The sequence below is a fragment of the Cupressus sempervirens genome, chromosome 2 (assembly GCF_028749045.1).
Source record: "Cupressus sempervirens isolate cs-2001-9-10 chromosome 2, ASM2874904v1, whole genome shotgun sequence".
NCBI lineage: Eukaryota > Viridiplantae > Streptophyta > Pinopsida > Cupressales > Cupressaceae > Cupressus > Cupressus sempervirens.
In genome coordinates this window covers 356,853,333-356,875,678 of record NC_143119.1, presented here as the reverse complement: position 1 = coordinate 356,875,678, position 22,346 = coordinate 356,853,333, and the positions used below count along the sequence as shown (strand labels likewise).

Genomic DNA, 22,346 nt, shown 5'->3' with positions numbered 1-22,346 from the left:
ATTCCATTCATTTTTTTATGAGTACTTATAAACTATTTGAGCCATATTGTTATGGCATACTTTTATGACAGCCTTTCTGCAAATAACTACAGTAAGACATCAGTAAGATAACAACATAGGGATTGTTGAGTATAGCCATGCCATGAAAACCCATAGGGTGTATGCCATTGAATAGGAAGGAAGAATGTGTGAGAATAAAGATGCTCAAAGCCTCAAACACAATGAAGTGATGGCTTATGAACTTGACAAGTATAATAAGTTCACCTGTAAAAGGGAAAGTGATCAAAAGGAAAAAGATCAGAAAGGAATGATAATAATTATTTATATCATTTTGAATTTAATATGTAATTCCTTATTTAATTTTATAGAGACAATGGTACAAATCAAGGGAAAGTGATCAAAAGGAAAAAGATCAGAAAGGTATGATAATAATTATTTATATTTAATGTTCATCAAATGAGATGAATTGTATTATATATATATATATAGATCATTTTGAATTTAATACACAATTCCTTATTTAATTTTATAGAGATAGTGGAACAAATCAATATTATGATTTTAATATTTCAATCAAATATATATAATATGTTAATAAATATATAAAATGCTAGTAATTTTTAATATTATCAATAAAGTAAATATATGATACATTAATCAATATTTTATTATCATGTTATATAAATAAATGCAAAGAAAGACAAAGGACCAAGATCGACTAAGTGAAATTGTTGATAGAGTCAAGAATTAATGCTATATACAAATATGGTAGCTCAAAATGACTACCATCGACTTACAAGCCGATGGAATTAGAAAATGACAAAGGTCATTATGGATAAGATTTGATCAATTAAGATAATGTTATCAAAATGAGACAGCGGCTAGGCTAAGACAAACTGGATGCCTGCAATTAGCCACTACAACCAACAATCATTCAAATCAGTCATTTTGGTTAATGTAGCTTAAATAATTAGTACACAACAATTATTAGCCAATTGTTACACAGTGATCTAAAACACCAAAAAGATAGTTGACTTATTGTGTTGACCCAGGACATAACCCAGCTCATCTCATGGTCACGTCCTCTCAGAAACGAAATGTGGAGAATCATCCCAGGGAATATATAATATGAGGAATGAGGGAGAGCATGACTGAAGGGAGGTTATATTCATTAGGATTTTCGATATTAGAAAAGAGGAAGATTTAATTGATTTGTCAGATCAGATGCAGACAATATGTAATCGCAATCAGTTATTAAGATAAGGAGATATGTGTAAAGGAGTAAGAGAGTGTGATGGAGGATCAGTTAGGAGGAAAGATGTAGAATCAATCAACCTAGAAAATATATAAAGGGATTAAAACAATTAAGGGATCAAACAGTAAGTCTGAAGCCAAAAACATATTAAAACATAAATTTCTGAATCCACTCTAACGGCAAGGTATGCAATCTTGTTAGGAAGTTGTAAGGTGGAGATTCCACCATGAATTCCTAGGGTTCTATCTATGTGGGAATCGGTCATATTAGATGTTGGGGATAGTTACAGGGAAAAAAATACTATATATATATATGTATGTATGTATGTATGTATGTGTGTCTATGTACACACACCATACATATATATGTATGTATGTATATATGTGTGTATGTGCACACATACATACAGACATACATATATATGTATGATGTTAACTATATATATATATAGAGGCACACACACACACGCACGCACGCGCGTGTGTGTTCTGCACACATACATACATACATACATATATATGTATGGTGTGTGTGTGTGCACACATACATACACACACACACACCCATATATATATGTGTGTGTGGGTGTGTGTGTGTGTGTGTGTGTCTATACACACACATAAATATGTATGTTTGTGTCTATACATACATACATACATACATACATATGTATGTATGTGTGTGTGTGTGTATAGACACACACATACACACACACACACACACACACATATACACACAAATACATACATACATACATACATACATATATATATATATATATATATATATATATATATATATATATATATATATATATATATATATATATATATATATATATATATATATATAGGTGCAGCCAAGAGCTTGTTATCGCTTTAGTGATAAAGAAGGTCAAAGTAATTCAAGGAATGGCAAACTAAATCCCAAAAGGATAATTCCCAAGATAGAGTAGGGATCAGCGACCCTTAGTGCCTTGTGGACATAGTCCCAAGATATGATAAGGGCTTGGATCTTAAACTTTGAGGGCATCTATCAAGTGGTCTCTATTACAATAATAGATAAGACGTCTATTATTAGTTAATGGTTATCTTGTAAATATCTTTAGCTTTAGTTTGCTTTCGTTTTTTGCTTTCTCTGGAATAGAATGTTTCTATTATTTACGATCATTTCCTAAGGAAACATCGTCTCATTCTTTTGTATAAATTGACCTTTCGGTCTCTGTTATTAATAAGCAAGTATTTACCAATTACCTCGTAATATGGTATCAGAGCTAAATACTTGAATTTTTTTCGGAAAAATTTATAATTTCTTTTTGAAATTATTTGTTTAAATTTTTCCAAAAATTATTTTAGCTAATTTCTCCAAAACCCACCTAGGGTTTTTTGCTTGGAGAAATTCCCGAATTACGGGTTTGCAAATCGCGTGGAAATCGTGGCCATTTTTTACCATTTGTGACTGGTATATGCAAATCGCAATTTCTTTTGACCGAACTCCTCTGCAAATCACGGCTTCATGACTGGAAAAATGCATTTTTTGGAGGTCTGTGTATGGTCGGCCCGCATCTAAAATTGACAGGGAAATCGCGTTTTTTGCAACCCGCGCGATTTCTTCTGTTTTTTCCTGCAAATACAGTTGCGACCTTCACCCAGTACTTGTCGCCTCTGCAATCCCACCTGTTCTTAGTCATTTTTGAAGCAGATTCAACCATTTTTCATCAAGAAATTTGAAGTTTTTTCAAGCTTTTTTCAGCTAGGGCCGTTTTTTTTCGAAACCCTAATTTTTGGGGTCAAAATTTTTTTTTGTTTGCATATTTTTGGTGGGTTTTTCGAGAGCTCAACTGGGTTGTCTGTTTTTTCTGGGTGCCTCGATTTTCGAGCCAGCGGATTCAGAAAACGACGGCAAATTCCTTTTGGGTTTTTCGAGCTCTCTTCTGGGTCATTCTCTGATTCTTTTGGGTCTTCCGTATTTTTGCCTCGAAGAACGTGCCTTCACAGATTTTCATAGTTTTTCATTGAAAAACGTGCCATGGCATCTCTGACAAATATTCTGCTCGAGCATAATTCCAAATTCAATGGTCGCAATTATGGAACCTGGAAGCAACGCATCATCGCAATCTTTGAATATCGAAACACCGATCAACTTGTTCTGGGTGTTAAGCAGCGTACGACTTCTCCAGGTCCTGATCAAGATACATGGGATCTGAACAATCGAGAGGCAGTAATGCTTCTCAAACTCTCTGTAGCTGATGACCAGCTTTCTCAGATTCCATCCGACAAGATAGTAGCCGAAATCTGGACACATCTCAAAGGTCTTCATGAGACTTCCGACAAGAGCAGAGCCTTCTTGTTGAAAAACACTCTGTTTTCTATTGTCATGGATGAGCGCACCTCGCTCTAGGCACACCTGAATCGGATTCAGGAAATCCGTGATCAGTTACTTGCCATCGGTCGCAAGATGGAGGAAGAGGATATTGTGGTAATCACTCTTCGGAGTTTACCAAATTCCTATGAGTATTTTATCGAAACTCTCAACATCACATCTACTGGTGTTGATCTAAAGTTCACTGATCTCTACACCCTGCTACTTCAGCAAGATCGGTGGAAACAACAGTTCGGTAGCAGCTCCAGTTCCACCTCCACTGAGTAAGCCTTTGCTGCGAAATCCTTTCAGAAGGATAAGGGCAAGTTTCAACAACCATCTCAGCAGAAGTCTTTTGCTCCAGCATCCGATGGTACCAAAAAGAAGAACTTTCAATGCAACTATTGCCACAAGTATGGTCACATGAAGGTTGCATGTCGGAAACGCTTAGCTGCCCAGTCTAAGCAATTAGGTTCGCAACCCAAAGCGAACAGTGCAGAGCACACTGAGCAGGCAGAATCTGCCTTTTACGCCTTCATGGCTAAAAGACCCGCAGATCATGTGCAGTCATCTGCCTGGTACATTGATTCAGGTGCCTCCCGACATTTCACTCACCGCAGAGACTGGTTTATTGATTACCAGCCTTATTCAGATTCTGTTATCTTTGGTGGTGGAGAAGAGTACACGGTTGTGGGTAAAGGCAACATTCAAATTCAGTCTATTGGAAGGAAGCTCATATTCCTTGATGTGTACTATGTTTTAGGGATGGAACTAAATCTACTCTCGGTCAGTCAGTTGTTGCGACATTCTCCACACTTGGCAGTCACCTTCAGTTCACATCAGTGCACCATCACTGATCGGGCGACTAAGTCTACTGTTGCAGTTGGTCTTGAGGATCATGGTCTTTTCAGACTTACTGATTCTGGTGATTCTCAGGACTTAGCTATGGCTGCTCGGCAATCTTCCATCAGCACACTTTGGCATCAGCGATATGGGCACTTAAATGTGCATTATCTCTCACAACTTGCTCGAGATGAGTTTGTTCTTGGTTTGCCAAAGATTCAAACCCAACACCTTGGAGTTTGTGACGCATGTCAGGCTGGGAAGCAACATCGCACACCTTTCCCCAGTGGCGATTCTTGGCGAGCTTCTCAAGTACTTCAGTTTGTTCATGTTGATATCTGCGGCCCTATGGCCACTCCTTCTGTTCTTGGGTACAGGTATTTTCTGTTGTTTGTAGATGATTTCAGTAGAAAAATGTGGGTGTATTTCCTTGCAAAGAAATCCAATGCATTTACTATATTTCAGAAGTTTAAACCCTTAGTTGAAAAAGAGTCTGGGAAATCTATTATTACTCTTAGATCAGACAATTGGGGGGAATTTTGTTCTAATGTTTTCTCCAGCTTCTTGGATACACATGGCATCCAACGCCAGTTCACCACACCCCACACGCCACAATAGAACAGTGTAGTTGAACGTCAGAACAGGACAATCACCGAGATGGTTCGTTCCATGCTCGAACACAGACATGTTCCGAAGCGTTTTTGGGCAGAAGCAGTTAACACTGCAGTTTATTTGTTGAACTGGTCACCCACAGTGGCGGTCAAAGGTAAAACTCCGGAAGAGGCCTGGTCAGGTCGCAAGCCCAGAATCAGTCACCTAAAGGTTTTTGGCTCTCTTGCTTTTGTTTGGATCCTTGATGCTTTACGCACCAAGTTGGATGCCAAAAGTCAGAAACTGATGCTTGCTGGATATAGCAGTCTTCACAAAGCCTACCGCCTTATTGATGTTGAGACATCTCGTCTCATATACAGCCGCGATGTAGTCTTTGATGAGCAGCGAGGACCATTCATGCCTGTTTCTCCTGTTCCTAATCCAGCAGACCAGCCTATGCAGTTTCATGATTTGGGAGTTCGGCTTCCATTAGGTCCACCTAATGGGAGGGCTCCAGTAGCTCCTCCAGCTCCAGTCCTGCCAGTGATACCTGTACAGACACCTCCGGCTTCTCCTGCAGGATCACCTTGTTTTGAAGATGCTTCACCTGAGTTTGATCCAGATTCTTCTGATCAGGATCCTGCTGATCAAGCATCTCCTAGTACTACTGTTGGTCATTCTCCTCTCCGGCCTAAGTGGTGGGCTAAGACACTTGCTGATCTTCATGATGATGAGCTCATTGATGGGATAACTGCTCGGAAAAAGAGCAAAACTACAGATTCTGCTAACTTTGCTCTTATGGCCAACATTCATAGTGTGTTTGAACCTCAAACATATTCCGAGGCTAAAGGAATTCCAGAGTGGGAACAGGCCATGCAATCTGAACACCAGAGCCTGCTGAAGAACAACACTTGGGTCCTTTCTGATCTTCCCCCAGGAAAGAAACCCATTAGTTGCAAATGGGTCTACAAAATCAAATACAAATCAGATGGTACTTTGGATAAGTACAAAGCTCGTTTAGTGGCAAAGGGCTTTTTTTAGCGTCAGGGCATTGATTATGAGGAGACCTTTGCTCCTATTGCAAAGATGAGCACCATCAGATTAGTCCTAGCCATGGCAGCATAGTTTGGCTGGAAGGTCCATCAGATGGACGTAAAGAGTGCTTTCCTGAATGGTGATCTCCATGAAGAGGTCTACATGATGCAGCCTCCTGGTTTCAAGGTTGTTGGTAAAGACCATCAAGTTCTCAGATTGGTAAAAGCTCTCTATGGTTTGAAGCAGGCCCCTCGGGCATGGTACATCAAGATTGATACGTACCTCAGTGATCAAGGCTTCAAGAGGAGTTCTTCAGACTCAAATCTGTACATCAAGACTACTGACAGTGACATCATCCTTCTGGTTATCTATGTGGATGATCTGATCATCACTAGCAGTTCGGTATCTTTGATTCAGGGAATCAAACAACACTTATGCCAGTCTTTTGATATGACTGACCTTGGGCTCATGCATTATTGCTTAGGTGTTGAAGTTTGGCAACAGTCTTCTGGTATATTCATCTCTCAGCCCAAATATGCCAGGGCCTTGTTAGACAAATTCCGAATGCAGGATTGCAAACCTGCATCTACACCTATGGAGAAAGGTCTCAAGTTATCAGCCAAGTCTGATTCTCCTTCCGTTGATGATAGTACGTATAGGCAACTAGTAGGCAGCCTCATCTACCTATCTGCTACTAGGCCTGATATCAGGTTCGCAGTCAGCTATATTTCACGCTTTATGACAGCTCCTAAGGCTGATCATTGGATGGCAGCAAAGCGTGTGCTTCGTTATGTGAAGGGAACTTCTGATTATGGACTTCTGTATTCTCGGAGTTCTAATCCTAAACTCAGTGGGTTCACAGATTCAGATTGGGCAAGCTCTGTTGATGATAAAAAGTCAACATCTGGATATGTGTTCAGTTTGGGATCTAGTGCAGTCACATGGACCAGCAAGAAGCAGCAGGCAGTTTCTCTCTCTTCTACAGAGGCTGAATACAGAGGGACTGTTAAGGCAGGATGTGAAGCTGTCTGGCTTCGTCAGATGCTTGGGGATATGCAGATGTCACCAGCAGGACCGACTACTCTGTTTGTTGATAACGAAGGCGTTATCAAGTTAGCATGGAATCTAGTCTTCAATGAACGAACCAAGCATGTGGATGTTCATTGTCATTACATACGATAGCTGGTTGAAGACGGGACTATAGATCTATAGTATGTTCCTACCATAGATCAGACTGCAAACATTCTCACCAAGCCTCTTGGTCCTGATAAGTTTGTCAAATTCAGAGGACAGCTTGGTGTGTTAGATAGATTAACCATTAAGGGAGGGTATTACAATAATAGATAAGACGTCTATTATTAGTTAATGGTTATCTTGTAAATATTTTTAGCTTTAGTTTGCTTTCGTTTTTTGCTTTCTCTGGAATAGAATGTTTCTATTCTTTACGATTGTTTCCTAAGGAAACATCGTCTCATTCTTTTGTATAAATTGACCTTTCGGTCTCTGTTATTAATAAGCAAGTATTTACCAATTACCTCGTAATAGTCTCTAAGTGGCTTGGATTGTATTCAAACTTCCTTTCTCCTAATAACAAAGTAATATCAGATCAGACTTGCAACAAGAAATATAGATAGCATATGAAATTAAATCACTTAATATGAGATACAATTGAATGATTGTCCCTACTTGTATCATATATATCTGAACAATGGATTTTCTTGTCATTCATTTTATGCTTTAAGAATTGAGATTAATTTAAATAAAAAATTGAATTTAAATTACCAGGGGACATTACATAAGGGCATAAATTTACGCAGATTAAATCTGAAAATGTCCTCCATGAAGATTGATTTTAGTCAAAATTATCATAATTTCCCCAACTTCTTAAGCTATCCATGGATGATTGCATACTTAAAAGGGGCTTTTTCTGAACTTTTGAGGACCATTCCAATTCCCAGGTGTGGGTGTTTGCAGGCCCAAATCTGAAGACTTCTTCAGATTGGGCAATTTTTTGAAAAACTATGTTTGTGAGACCAATCTGCTGATGGTTTCAGATTAGGAATCTGTTATAAGAGGATATTATCTATGGCTGGAAAAGTAACATGGAGAAGCTGATGAAGTACGATGCTGCTACTTAGTAAAATTAATAAAAATAATACTTTATGGGCCCAGTTCTCATCACAGTGAAGAAGATAGATTTGCATGAGCTTTTGCATAGAAAATTAAGCTGCTAGTATACACACAGAATTAAGCTGCAAGTATCTTGCTAATGGCTGAGCAATTGCAAATGTTTTTCTTCTTTCTGTAAATATCAATTCTGATGAGATAATTGGCTGTTCTGATTAGATGCTCTATCATTACAACTCTAGAACTGTTGGCCTAAGTGAAACTCTATATAAATATTGTAAATTGGTTTTCTTGAAGAGTATATGGAAGGAAACAAAAATTGTAGTGAATCCGATACTTTTCCTTAGGATGTTTGACATTAATGAATGTTCTAAACTTAAAGTAAACTAAGATTAAGTTCATTCTAGGATGATAGAATATGAATAAAGCATAATATTTGTTTACAAAAAATATAGGGCGAGAGTTAAGTGGAAGTCTATCTCTGGAAAATTCAATAATGTGAATATGGCATGGAAAGGCATTTTCCTTAGGATGTTTGACATTAATGAATGTTCTAAACTTAAAGTAAACTAAGATTAAGTTCATTCTAGGATGATAGAATATGAATAAAGCATAATATTTGTTTACAAAAAATACAGGGCGAGAGTTAAGTGGAAGTCTACTTCTGGAAAATTCAATAATGCGAATATGGCATGGAAAGGCTAAAGATTTTGATAGAGAATAAAACCATGCAAAGATAAAATTTGTTTTAGGAGGATACAGGATGGAATAGTGGGATAGTGTATTTTGAAGGGAATATATCTTATGAATGTCTTATTTATAAGATTAGGCTTCTTTGTAACCAAGTATGTAGTGTGGTGAAAAAGTATGAGGTGATTAAGGTGGTGGTTGTGTACATTGTTTGTTGTTTATTAATTCATAATGATGAAATCATGATCCTGGATATGGAATATCCTTTCTTGTAGAACTTGTAGAAAGTTGAGTGAATTGTTATTTTTTCTGTAAGATGTAATTAAATCTAATAATATTTGTATATTTGTAAAGTTAAACAAATTGTTATTTTTCTTCCGCATTAACTCATGTATTACTGACCTAATTGCACCTTGTATATCAGTTGTTTCGTTGAGAGTTAGATGCCTGCTGGATACTCTGCAGTTTCAATTTGTATGCAGACTAACTTGTTGAATCTATCATTTCCCAAGGTTGTGTGTACTGATGAAGTCCTTTCTACGGGAGAATCATATGGCAAGCATGTCAATTTTGAAGATTCCAAATTGCATATAAGTTTTAGGGCAAGAGCTCGTACAAAGTGGAGATTATGTTGTTCATCTCAGTGCAGTCAAAAACACTCCGATACAGTCAGTATTAAAACACTGTGGGAGGTGGGATATTTATCTGCATAAACATTTTAGTTGATTGAGTATTTTAATTTTTTTATTCTAATCCTGAAGAGATCAACGAGTTCCTTTTGTAACCACTCTTCTTTCATTCTCTTGCACCCAGCTTCAATTTCTTTGTGATTTATGGGGTACTTCTAGCTACTAGTTGATAATTTATTTGCTAATTTACAATATTTATTAGTATAATATCTGTTCGGATAAAAACCTCAAAGTTGCCTCTAGCTAGATTTTGAAACCTTTATTCTTGTCTGTGTTCAAATTTTTATCTTTCACTAGTGGATTCTTTCAGCCTCTTAAACAAAAATGGTAATTTTCATTTTTTTTCAATTATGCGACTTAACCCCTAGATCGGTAGATACCATTGTCAAAAATTTATCCTTTAGATGCCAATGATTAGATTGCATTCTATAACATGATGAATTAATGATTGATTATGTTCTTTGATTTGCAAGTACGGGGTTAATTTGTTTTACTTTTGACTGGCCCACATAATGGTAGCAAAAGTACACTGTAAAGTGAGTTGTCCTGAGTTTCATAGGGGTCAGGCTTACTTGAAGGGGTTTTAAGATCGTTCTTGCATTCATCAGTTTTTGTGGCCTAATCTGTCCACTATTTATTTTTATTTTTATTTTAAAGTACCATTTTGGGCAGTGTGAGTCAAATGGATTGGGATTTCTAGGATTATTCCAGTGCCACTTCCTTTTAGTTCATAGATTTTCTAGGTTATCTTTGGATAATGCAGTTCTGTCTTTGTCACCTCAGAACCTGTTGGTTACTGAAGTTTTTCCTGTATATTGTTTTGAAAATTGTTCTGGTATTAATTATGCACCTGTAAATTGATAATTTCTTTTTGGATAATATGTAAAATTCAAAATTGAATTTTTGCACGAATTGTATTGGCCATAAGATTGAAGGCCTTTTATAATCACCATTTGTATATCACAAACTTTTGTTCCGGAGTCACTCACCGTTTTTGTGTCGCAAACTTTTGTTCCAGGATCTCAAACCAACTATTTTGTATCTGCCATCCAAACATCTCCGGTTGGTTGAAGACGCTTTGAAGGTATATTACTTTTGTATGTTATGATGGCAGGATTTCTTCCCCTTCATCCCCCTTATGAATTGTCTTCAACTTCCTTTCACGAGAGATGATTTTTTATGTTAGAAGTCCTTCCTGATTCTGTTTTTTGGTTTTCCTTCTTTCTGTATTATGTTACAAGCATAAATAGCCGGATGCAATTTTATAAAAATGAGCAACATCAGTGAACTAAAAAGTTAATTTTGTTACCGCACCTTGCTTTTCTCATTGTTCCTTTTTCCCATATTATATTATAAAGCAAATAGCTGCATTAGATTTCATTAAATGAGCAACGTCATTGAACTAAAGAATTTGAATTTTGTTACTGTAGCTAGCCTTTGAAGCTCATGCTGGACAGAAAAGGAGGAGTGGGGAGCCCTTCATCATCCATCCAGTAGAAGTTGCTCGTATTCTTGGTGAACTTGTAAGTTCTTTGTACTGCCTGTTCATTGGATTACCCACAATTTACTTAGTGAGGCTTGGAAACAAATGTAAGAAAATAATAAAGAAATAAATAGATAATCCTTTGAGTTTTCAATATCCTATGTTCCTTGTAATTCTAGTTGTTTACATGCATTCAAGGGGGGTTCTTTTAACATCTACATCCAAATATAAAGTATACAAAATACATATACAGGCACAATGCTTTTTTGACAATACGGGTACTTATATGATGCCCAAAATTAAGGGAGAGCTGTGGGCTTCAAATTCTGTATGTACAATAAATATTTATAGTAGGCTGGGGCATAGCATTAAAACTTGTTAAGCTACTGGCCAACTTGTGGGAATCCACAAGCCAGGTAGGTTTGGTGAGTCACTAACTTGTGTGAAAGTTTCAGGCTAGTACTTGCAGGGTTACTTTCTTGGATACTTGCAAGTATCCATGAGTCTGTATAAGAAACTCACTGGATGGCCAAAAAAATGCAGAGGGAAGAAAAGGCAAAAGCCTCAATTTCCCTCCACTTATTTACACTCGTGTCATTTAAAATTGCATCAATTTGTTGACAATGACGCTTTTCTGAAAAATGGCATGCACCATGAAGGTCTTTGTAGCCTCATTGCCTTGATTTGGCTTTGGGAAGGCTCCACCCTTGAACTGCCCCCTATATCAAGAATCATGAAAACTCAGGGTCTTATAATCTGTTTTAATTCAGATTCAGATCATTGACTCAGATTAATCCCTTACACCATGTTCAATGATGGCAACATTTAGGCGTGCTCAGAGCTTACATTAAACCCAAAATATTTTTGATTTTAATCAGAGAAATAATGCACAAAAAAGTTTCAAAATTTAGAGAACTGAATTAAATTAATGAGATAAACAATATATCTGAATCTGTGACAAATCTTGCACATGCTGCTGTTGCAAGGGAATTTCATATGCTTGGATATGAATTACAGGCACTCCTTGTTATTGTAGTTTTTTATTTCCTAGTAGGTTATTTATTTTTTCCTATATTGCTAGGTTTTTCCTACACTTCTAATAATCTCGCTTAGGTTAATAAAGCATGTCTTATTGGTGAATGGTTGCGAGGTGTCACCTTCCTACATGTGAGCATCCATTAGCTATCTTGGGAAGATACTTTGCTATCTTTAGTCCGATAGATGGTTGCTCCTCATTGGTCGGTGTTGCCACCTCCTCCCTCTTCCTAGCTTATATAAGCATGCTACCTGGCTTGTATTTGCATCTCTTGTTTTTGCATCCTCTTAATGCTATTTTGCTTCTAGCATTTGCATTACTCTCTTGGAGACTAACTCTGTGTTGCTATTTTGATTTTGTATCATTTGCATTCATAGCTTAGATATTTATTCTTTGCACTAGTTTTCTGGGTTATTAATCTTTTCAAATTCTAACATGGTATCAGAGCTTTTCTATGTAAAAGGTAGATTTTAGTTTCCTTATTTGAGAGATTCGGGGGGGGGGGGGGGGGGGCTAATAAATCTTATTGTAGTTTTTTGAAAAACGAAGTATGCTCTTCTCTTGCATCTTTGGATGATCTTGAGAATCAGAAAAGTTTTGACAAAAACGTTTTTAATCTCAAATCTGACAACCAACGTGCATATTTGAAGTTTTCAATCAGTATTGCAGGTTCCAGCATGCCATTGATGGACTTAGGAAGTTGATTCAACATTTGCATGTCATCTTTTGGTTGTTGGGGTTGTTTCTTGGTTTTTGGAGCCGTTTTTATTGTTAAAGGCGTTTGAATTACACTACAGCTACATCTTCTATACATTAGCAAGAAAAACGCTTTTTGGGTTTTGTTCGCAGCACCGAAAAATCATCTGGGTATCTTTTATTTTTTGCATGCAAGCTGTATATTTTGAAAAATCGGGCACGGAAAACTACAGCCATACCCCTCTCCGTTGGCAGTCGCAAATTTGAATGCAGTTTTCAAATGCCTCATTCTTGCTCATACGGACTCCGATTTCAACGATTCTTGTTATGACCTTGGCTATTTTTTTGTGCTCTATCCACTACTGGAGCTGGTTTTTGATTTTCATGCATAAATTTTTTTGAAATTGCAGATTTTCAGTCATGACTGTGCACAGTTCTCATTTTGGAAACTTCGGAGGATCATAACTTTCTTATACGACCTCATATCGAAGCGATTCTTTTTTTGAAAGTGCATGATTTTTCGAGTAGATCGTATGTTTACCGCATAGGTTAATTAAGAATTGCACACAGATAATGAACACGAACAGAAACAGCAGAACTCTTATTATTATTATTCGCATATGCCAAAGGCATTACATTATGCTTGATTGACAAGATCAATACAATGCTTCCCGAAGGGGTTATAAATATTTTCCGAAGAACTTCTCGAAGGAGTCCGTCGGCCACATACAACATGTCGCTACATAACAAAAATCTTTCCGAAGGGACCCGTCGACTACATAACAAGAACCTTTACGAAGGGACCCGTCGGCCGATACACAATTTCCTTTCCGAAGGGACCCATCGGCTGATACACAATTTTCTTTCCGAAGGGACCCGTCGACTGATACACAATTTCTATTGACGACATCATCCCCCCAAAAAAGAAAAGTCGTCTCCTGAGGACTATTACAAAATCTCTGAGACAAATCAACAACCAAAATACATTGATTGACTAATTGGTCTTCAACACTGTCACCTTAGCCAATCTGACATCTGACCCTGATAGCCACCTGTGTCGCTTTCTGCCTTCCAATTCCGAGTACATTGAACCAAGTGTCGCTGTACTGCTTTCAACTGGATGATCAGCTCCTCCCGAGCTCTCTATGCATCCACCAGGACAGCCTCATGGCCAACATCTACTCTCAGTGCCTCTGCTACACAGACACTATGCTTGCAGGAGCTTCAAGTTTTCTCAACTGGTTAGACTCCCACGACTGATATCCGCAACGACTGGGGGTCCAGGGGGCAACGCCCCCGACGAGGTCGAGGGGCAGCGCCCCCGCGGGGTTCTAGGGCAGACCAAATTAACACTCTGAAACCCACACAAAACTACACGGAACACACCATTTCTGTCATTTTTTTCCGATTCTACACTCTTTCTTGCAATCGTTGGTTCTTCCTCTACCCTGTGGCATCATCTGATACTCATTCTGAGCATTCTTGATTTGTCAACGTTTTTTTTTTTTTTTTTAGAAAACCTCCTGTCACCCTTCTGTGCTACCAAATAGCAAGTAGAAGCCGTACGCCAAAACCCCTCTTCAGAATCTGTAATCTTGCAATCCAAATCCTTACACATGATATGCTTGAAAAATTCGTACAATTACCTCGCATTCCAAATTATAATTTTCGTACACTGTCTTTACTTCCAAATTTCGTACGTCGTACGGCCAAAATCTGCAGTGTCAATGGCTTTCCTCAAAAATCCGTACAGCACATGTAGAAATCCGTACAGATCAAACCTCCCAAAAATCCGTACGGTCACTATACTAGAAATCCGTACCATAACTTTTGTTGAAAATCCGTACTGGGATACCGTACAGTGATTTCAGTAAAGTCTGTACGGTGCATGGTTAAAATAGCCTAAAAAATTGTACATTCACGTGTGAAGGAAACCGTACAATTTTATGCCAATCCGTACGCTCTTGCCAAATTGAAAAATTCGTACAACCTTTACTTAAAACCCGTACATTGCATCATCATTTTAAAATCTGTATGGTACATATCAGATTTGATGCTTTTCCGTACATTGCTCAAAACCTCCAAAAAATCCGTAACAAGATGCAAAACCTGGCGAAATCCGTACAGCACAAAAATCTGTACACTGGACTGAAAAATCCGTACACTTCCTTCAAAACCGTACGGTGAACATTTAAGAATCCGTACGGTGCTTTGTTTCCAAAATCCGTACAGTACAGTAGCTTTTTCATCACTTTTATTTTTTTGCATTTATATATATATATATATATATATATATTTTTTTTTTTTTCATTTTTAAAAAAAAATTTTCAATAGCAAAGTCAGTTTTCCCTTCGACCATTGGCATCATCGGTCTGCAACGACGAAGGGGTCGCCCGAAGGCCATTCCCTGACACAGAAGTCTTCCGGCCGTGGTATACCTTCAGCTTCGAGCCATTCATCGCCTGAAGCATTTCCTGTCCATCCAAAGTCCATAGTTTTATTGCTCCATTGTCCCCTACTTCCTGGATATGATACGGCCTGACCCACTTAACTTTGAACTTGCCTGGTTTGATCTCATTCCAGTCATCGTACTTCAACACCCACTATCCGAGTTGAAACCTACTATGCCTATTCTGTGTCATCTCCATATCGCCCAGTTTGTTGTTGAAGCTCGCTACCATGGACTCTGTCAGGTGCCCCTTCTGTCCGTCAATAATACATTCACTCTGTACTGCTACAACTTTTATTGAACCCTTCCTCTTTGTTGCTTGTGCAGATCGTATCGTGTGTCTTCCTTGCTGCTGGTACCTTTCTGCTATATTTGTGGTTCAACGTAATAGTTTCTTCCGGCGCAGTCGTACAGTAGAATCTTTCCTTTTTTTGGGTTCGTACTGGTATGTTCTGTCCTTCAGCTTCAGTCATACTCGCGTTTCCTTCTTCGGCTACTCTGTGTTGCTTCGAACATTCATTTCCTCCTTCGGCTTCTCCATGTTCCTTCAGACATTCATTTCCTTCGTCGACTTCTTTGTGTTCTTTTGGACATTCATTTCCTCCTTCAGCTTCTCTGTGTTCTTTCGAACATTCATTTCCTCCTTCGGCTTCTTTGTGTTCCTTCGGACATTCATTTCCTTCCTCTTTCTTAATTACGTCGATCCTTAGCATATTACAACTTGGAAAGAGCTCGTAATCCTCTATCTTCCAGTGGTAAAGACCATTTACTGAATCCAGATCGTCATCTCCTTCCAATCGTAGGACTCCCTCCTGATCGGGTTCCATACTCTGCCTCCTCTCATCATCTTCTCCTTCGGAATTCGACGATAGAGCTTCTTCTCCAACCATCTGAGTTGTGTAGGTCGATGACATACTTCCGGCCTTTGCTTTCGAGTGATAAAGTATTTTTCTTCCAATTGTGCTTTGCCTTGGCTTGTATCAGCCACCCCCGGCCCAGAATGGCATCATATCCTCTCCGCTTTAGTGGGATCACGACGAAGTCCAACAGGAACAGTTGTGTTCCAATCGTCACTGGTTGCACTGTGAGTATTCCCAATGGCTTGATTCCATGTTGATCGGCTGTTAACAACTGGAAGGTAGGTGGCCACAATGTTGGCTGTCCCAACTTTTTTCAGGTATCCTCTGGTAGCACATTGACACCAGACCCTTCGTCCACGATCGTGTCCGTTAGCACAGTCCCGAGAATGCCCGTTTCAACAACCCCCGGATAGGGATGAAAGAGCTAACAGCATCGAATCATCTGCACTTGCGCCACTTTCCTTCTCCTTTTTGTTCGCTGTACTTGCTCCACTTTCCTGCTTCCTTCCATGTTCTCCTGGTAGTTGAGCAGCGGGAACGATGTTTGTGAGTGCCGATCGGAGCTGAGGCATAGTGAGCAACAGATCATTTATCCTGACGGGTATCTTGGCTTGCTATATTTGCCGTACAATGTTCTGTTCTGCGCAGTTCCGTACGGAGGTACTCGGCGTGTCCTTCAGGTGTGCTGTTTTTGCCTATGTTGCTTTCTGAATCTCAGCCCGTACTTCCTCCAGTCTCTTCTTTTCTTTCGCCGGGTCGGGGTACACTTTCGCTTGCTGCCGTGTGATGGCTAGAACCTCTTCTTCGTCCGTCCCGACGGTGATCAAGTTTACTCCCGACTTCGGACACCTAGCATCTTCATGATCACCAGGTCCACACCATCTGCATAACTTCGGTGTGTTCGTCGTTGTACACTCTTGGGCGAAGTGACCCCACAGATTGCATGCGCGGCATTGAACTATCGGCCGGCCATTGGCATTGTACTGGATTCGACTCCTCCCGCCATTATTGTTGTTATTTTGACCATGCTGATTGTTTCTATATCCTCCCGATGTGGCACCTTCTATATTGGTATTCCCGTTCCCTCCTGACGGGGATGCCTCCTACGTCAGGAACACTTGCTGTGGTGTTCTTGCTTTCAAATTGAAAGGGCATTCCTTTACCGAGTGTCCCATAATCTGGCAAATCTCACAAAATTGATCTTTCGGGCATGATCCCTTCGTATGGCCTTCTTTCTTGCACTCTGTGCACCATAGGTCGTTGCCCTTAGTCTCCTTGTTCATGTTTTTGAACTCCCTCATCATTCGAAGCATGTCCTTCTGAAGAGCACAGACTTTTTTGCTACTGCCTTCATCGTCGCTGCTATCTTCTCCTGAAGGCTCATCGTCATCTGAATCGGATGAGCTGGTCTTCTTCTTCTTTGTCTTCTGGTCACTTTCGAGGTTCATTACTCGATTGTACGCTTCAATGTATGTTGATGGTGGCACGATCTTCATCTTCTTTCGCAACTTCGGACGAAGGCCTTCCATGAACCATCTTTTCTGGAGCCCATCTGCCGGCTTATTCTCCATTTTACTGATTAAGTCCTTCAACCTCCTGGCGAAGACTCGTACTGTTTCATTCTTCTTTTGTTTGGTATTGAATATCTCCGCTACAATTTCATTATCGTCGCGCAGGAGTTGAAATTCTGCGATGAACTCCTTCTTAATGTTATCCTAACTGTTTAACTTTTGTGGATCAGTATCAGTAAAACAATCAATCGCAACACCCCGTAGGGTAGCGGGAAATTGTCGAATCCATTCGTTTGTATCTGTTATGCCATTTGCCCTCTAGATTGTTTCACATGTTTCACAATGTCGAATGGGATCAGCTGCTTCATCACCATCAAATTTAGGCAACTTTTCCTTTGGACCTGCCATTATCACTGTATGTTGAGGGTTTTGTTGTGTATCTGCGTTGTTTTGCACGCCCGCGCTGTTTTGAGCACCCGCGCTATTCTGAGCTCCCGCGTTGTTTTAAACACCCGCGCTATTTTGCACACATGCGCTATTCCGCACACCCGCTTTGTTTTCGGCGTCCGCGCTGTTTTCAACACCCGCGCTGTTTGGTGAAGAAGATGGTTCGTCAACCGAAGCTATTCGTTTCGGAAGTATATCTTGGACGAAGAGGTCACTCCACGCTCGTGCTTCCTCGGCACTCCGAGCCGTGCGAGTCAATCTCTTTCCGTCAGGATTCTCTTCCCGTGGCGTATGCAGGTTCAGAAACTCCTCCCTCGCTTCTTCCACCAAATCAAGCTGTTGTCGAGTCTCCTTCAACAATCCTTCCGCGCTCTTGTTTCCGTCGGCAATCTTCTGAAATCTCCTTCGACGCTCTATCTGCTGAGCCAAAATTAAATTTTCTTGCGCAATGCGTATGTCATCTTTTTCCTTCAGCTTACTCTTATCTTTGTTCAACTGATTCGGCATTTAATTCATATCCGCTTGCCTGTGTACTAGGTCCATCGGGCAACGGCGCCAAATGTTTACCGCATAGGTTAATTAAGAATTGCACACAGATAATGAACACGAACAGAAACAACAGAACTCTTCTTATTATTATTCGCATATGCCAAAGACATTACATTATGCTTGATTGACAAGATCAATACAATGCTTCTCGAAGGGGTTATAAATACTTTTCGAAGAACTTCCCGAAGGAGTCCGTCGGCCACATACATGTCGTTACATAACAAAAATCTTTCCGAAGGGACCCGTCTGCTACATAACAAGAACCTTTCCGAAGGGACCTGTCGGTCGATACACAATTTCCTTTCCGAAGGGACCCATCGGCTGATACACAATTTCCTTTCCGAAGGGACCCGTTGGCTGATACACAATTTCTACCGACGACATCGTAGTGGTGCTATTTGTTTCCTTGATTATTGTGCTCAAGTTTCACTTTCAACATATGCTCTTCATAAGGGTTTGTAATGCATTGAAATCAAGACCACTAAGTATTTCTGCTAGTGGTAGTTGTAAATGCACTAAAATAAAGTGCCAAATCATATTTCTTGGGGGGGGTTCTTTAATTGAGTAAAAAAGGGGGGGGGCATTGTCGTGGCTAGGTTCTCTTCTTTTTAGCATTTCTTCTCTGCATTTCTTCATCATGGATCAAACAAATATGCCCATACTAACTCCATATAATTACTTTGAGTGGAAATTACGCATGACAATTCACTTAAGGAAAGCTGGATTAAATAGGATAACTATGGGACTTGAAATTGAACCTGATAAAGATGAAGATAAGCCTAAGTGGTTTAACAAATGTGATGAGGCATATGGAACATTGTGTTTGTCTGTTTCTCTTGACTTACTATTTCACATTGAGTCTTTGGATACACCAAATGAAATATGGACAAAGCTAAAAACACTATTTGGCACACAAGACTCAATGAGGGGTCATATGTTGGAAAATGAACTAATTAGTTTAAATTCAGGCAATTTCAACACAATCCAAGATTTATTCACCAAATTGAAATCACTAAGGCTGTAGTTAAAACAATGTGGAATTGAAAAGAAAGATGAACAACTGATTTTTAGTATTCTCTTTAAGCTAAGTTCAGAATATTCTGTGTTTGTCTCTACCTTCTATGCTACTAAGGGTGCACTTGGTACTCAATTCACCATGCCATCTTTAGATGATTTTGCTGTCAATCTCACTCGAGAACAGGACAAGCTAATCCAGATGGGCACTCTTAAGTCCTCTAAGTCACATGCTTTGGCTACCAACCAAGGCACAAAAGAACAAAAAGGACAAAGTAGTAACAACAATAGTAAGGATGAGAAACAAAATAATAGCGAGGAAAAGAAGGATCAGATACCGGTTGCTTCAAAAGCAACTATTGATACCCCATCTTCCAAGGGTGATAAACCTAAGAAAGAAAAGGTCAAATGTGCCTATTGTAAAAGACCCGGTCATGATGAACATAAATGTTTGAAGAAACAAATTGATCACTTGACATACATTCTTGAGAAGAATAATATTAGTGTTCTTGAGTCTATCAAACAAAGTTCCAATGAAGGGTCTAACAAGGCGAAAGAAAATAGCAAGGGGAAAGGAAAGGGCAAGGCTCTTGTTGTAGTTACTTCCTCACCATCCACTTGGGTTCTTGATTCGGGTGCTTCACACCCCATGGCTTCATCTAAGAAGAACTTGCACCCTTGGAGCTGTGTACTATGCCTTCTATTTTGATGGGTGATGACACTCCTGTTGAGGTGTGTGGGAGAGGGTCTGTTGATGCGGGGGATGGCACATTCCATGATGTTCTTTGTGTACCCTCATTATCAACTAATCTCCTATCAGTATACCAAATCACTCACATAGGTTCAGGCAAGCGGGTTGAGTTCACTCCTGATTCTGTGGAGATACGTGAGTTGCACAATGATTCTATAGTTGCAGTTGGGAGAGCAGATCATTAGTCACAACTCTATTTGTTTTCTCACTTTGTTCTTGATCCTCCTTTGTCTGTTTTTCTCACTCACTCTAATGATGTGAGTAAATTATGGCATGAGCGGTTTGGCCATCTTAACTTCCACTATTTGCATTAGCTCAACCAGCAGAGCATAGTCACAGGGTTGCCTTCGGTTCAGTTCTCAGGCGGTGTTCGCCAAGGTTGCATTCTTGGTAAGCATCCCAAGGAAAAGTTTGACAAAAGTAAGGCATGGAGAGCTTCATAGATACTAGAGTTAGTTCACACTGATTTGGCTGGTCCATTTCAACATCCTTCTTTTAGCAAGGCCCGATACATCCTCACATTCATTGATGACCTTTCTCGATATACTTGGGTGTACTTTCTCAAACAGAAGTCAGAGGTATTTGATCATTTTTAGGACTTAAATTTTTTTGTAGAAAAACAATCTGGGAAAGCCGTCAAAGTTTTGCGCACAGACAATGGTGGTATGTCAACCATCGGTTTGAAAGATTTTGCACTTTAGAGGGGATTGATTTACAACATTCAATTCTATACAATCCTCAGCAAAACGGTGTTGTAGAATGGAAGAATAGATCCTTGAAGGAAATGGCAAACTGTATGATTCACTCTAGAGCTCTTGCACCATAGTATTGGGCAAAGGCCATTAACTGTGCTTGTTATATCCAGAACCGTGTTCCTCATTGAGCCTTGAAGGGAGTTACTCCTTTTGAAGCTTGGAGCGGTCGGAAACCATTAGTTAAGCACGTTTGAGTTTTTGGCTCTACTGCATGGGCCCACATTCCTGCAGAGAAACGTAAGGCCTTGGATCTGCAAAGCAAACCTTGCATATTTGTAGGTTATCTTGATGGTGTGAAGGGTTATCGGTTGCTCCACCCTACTACACATGAGTTATTCATTGAGAGGAGTGTTCAATTTGAGGAGGGATCTTCAAGCTTACTTTTTATCACTTCTCCAACCCCTTCTACTTTGACATTGGAGTCACTTCGAATACATGACAGATCTTCTGATGAGTCAGATTCACCTGTATAGTCTTCTACCTCCACTTCCGATGTAGAGAGTGATTCAGAGAACTCACCTCCTTCCTGTCCTAGTCATCATTCAGAGGTCAATGATTCCCCTCTAGATTCTCCATCTTCCGATCCACTTTGGGCTAGACAGACCTTGTAGTCCGTAGGTGATTGGGTTGGGGATCCATCAGATACCAGGCGGACTTGTTCACAATTCCAAGATGCTCCATATGTCTTCATTGCTACTGCCTCAGATCCATAGTCCTTTCATGAGGCTTCTGGTATTCTTGAGTGGGATACAGCTATGCAGGAAGAGTATAGTTCCTTGATGAGGAACCACACTTGGGATCTTGTCCCTCTTCCTAAGCGAAGAAAACTTGTTCAATGTAAGTGGAACTATCGAACAAAATTTGCAGCAGATGGGTCAGTTGACAAACACAAGGCTTGCTTGGTCGCCAAAGGATTCTCCCAGGTTCCTAGGATTGACTACTCTGAGACTTTTGCGCTAGTTGCCCGAATGAATTCCATTCGACTTGTTCTTGCCATTGCTGCAGCTAATCATTGGGAAGTACATTAGATGGATGTGAAGAGTGCTTTTCTTCACGGTGACCTTCATGAGGAGATCTACATGGAGCAGCCACAGGGCTTCCTTCAGGATTCTTCACTTGTGTGCAATCTTCGGAAGTCTATGGCCTCAAACAGGCTCCTCGGGCCTGGTATGCCAAGATGGACTCCTGCCTTCTATCAGTTGGG

The 22,346-nt window shown here is 39.7% G+C and overlaps 1 protein-coding gene across 3 annotated transcripts in view; it reads left to right on the top strand.

Annotated features, from left to right (window-relative positions):
* The window catches only part of RSH1 (RELA/SPOT homolog 1), a 199,202-nt gene that overhangs the window by 40,862 nt on the left and 135,994 nt on the right, over window positions 1-22,346 (top strand). For all 3 annotated transcript variants that reach the window (XM_089813727.1, XM_089813728.1, XM_089813726.1), the window contains 3 exons: window positions 9,415-9,594; window positions 10,610-10,675; window positions 11,022-11,114. In XM_089813727.1, coding sequence (XP_089669853.1) covers window positions 9,415-9,594; window positions 10,610-10,675; window positions 11,022-11,114 — 339 coding nt within the window. The remainder of the gene's footprint in view (window positions 1-9,414; window positions 9,595-10,609; window positions 10,676-11,021; window positions 11,115-22,346) is intronic.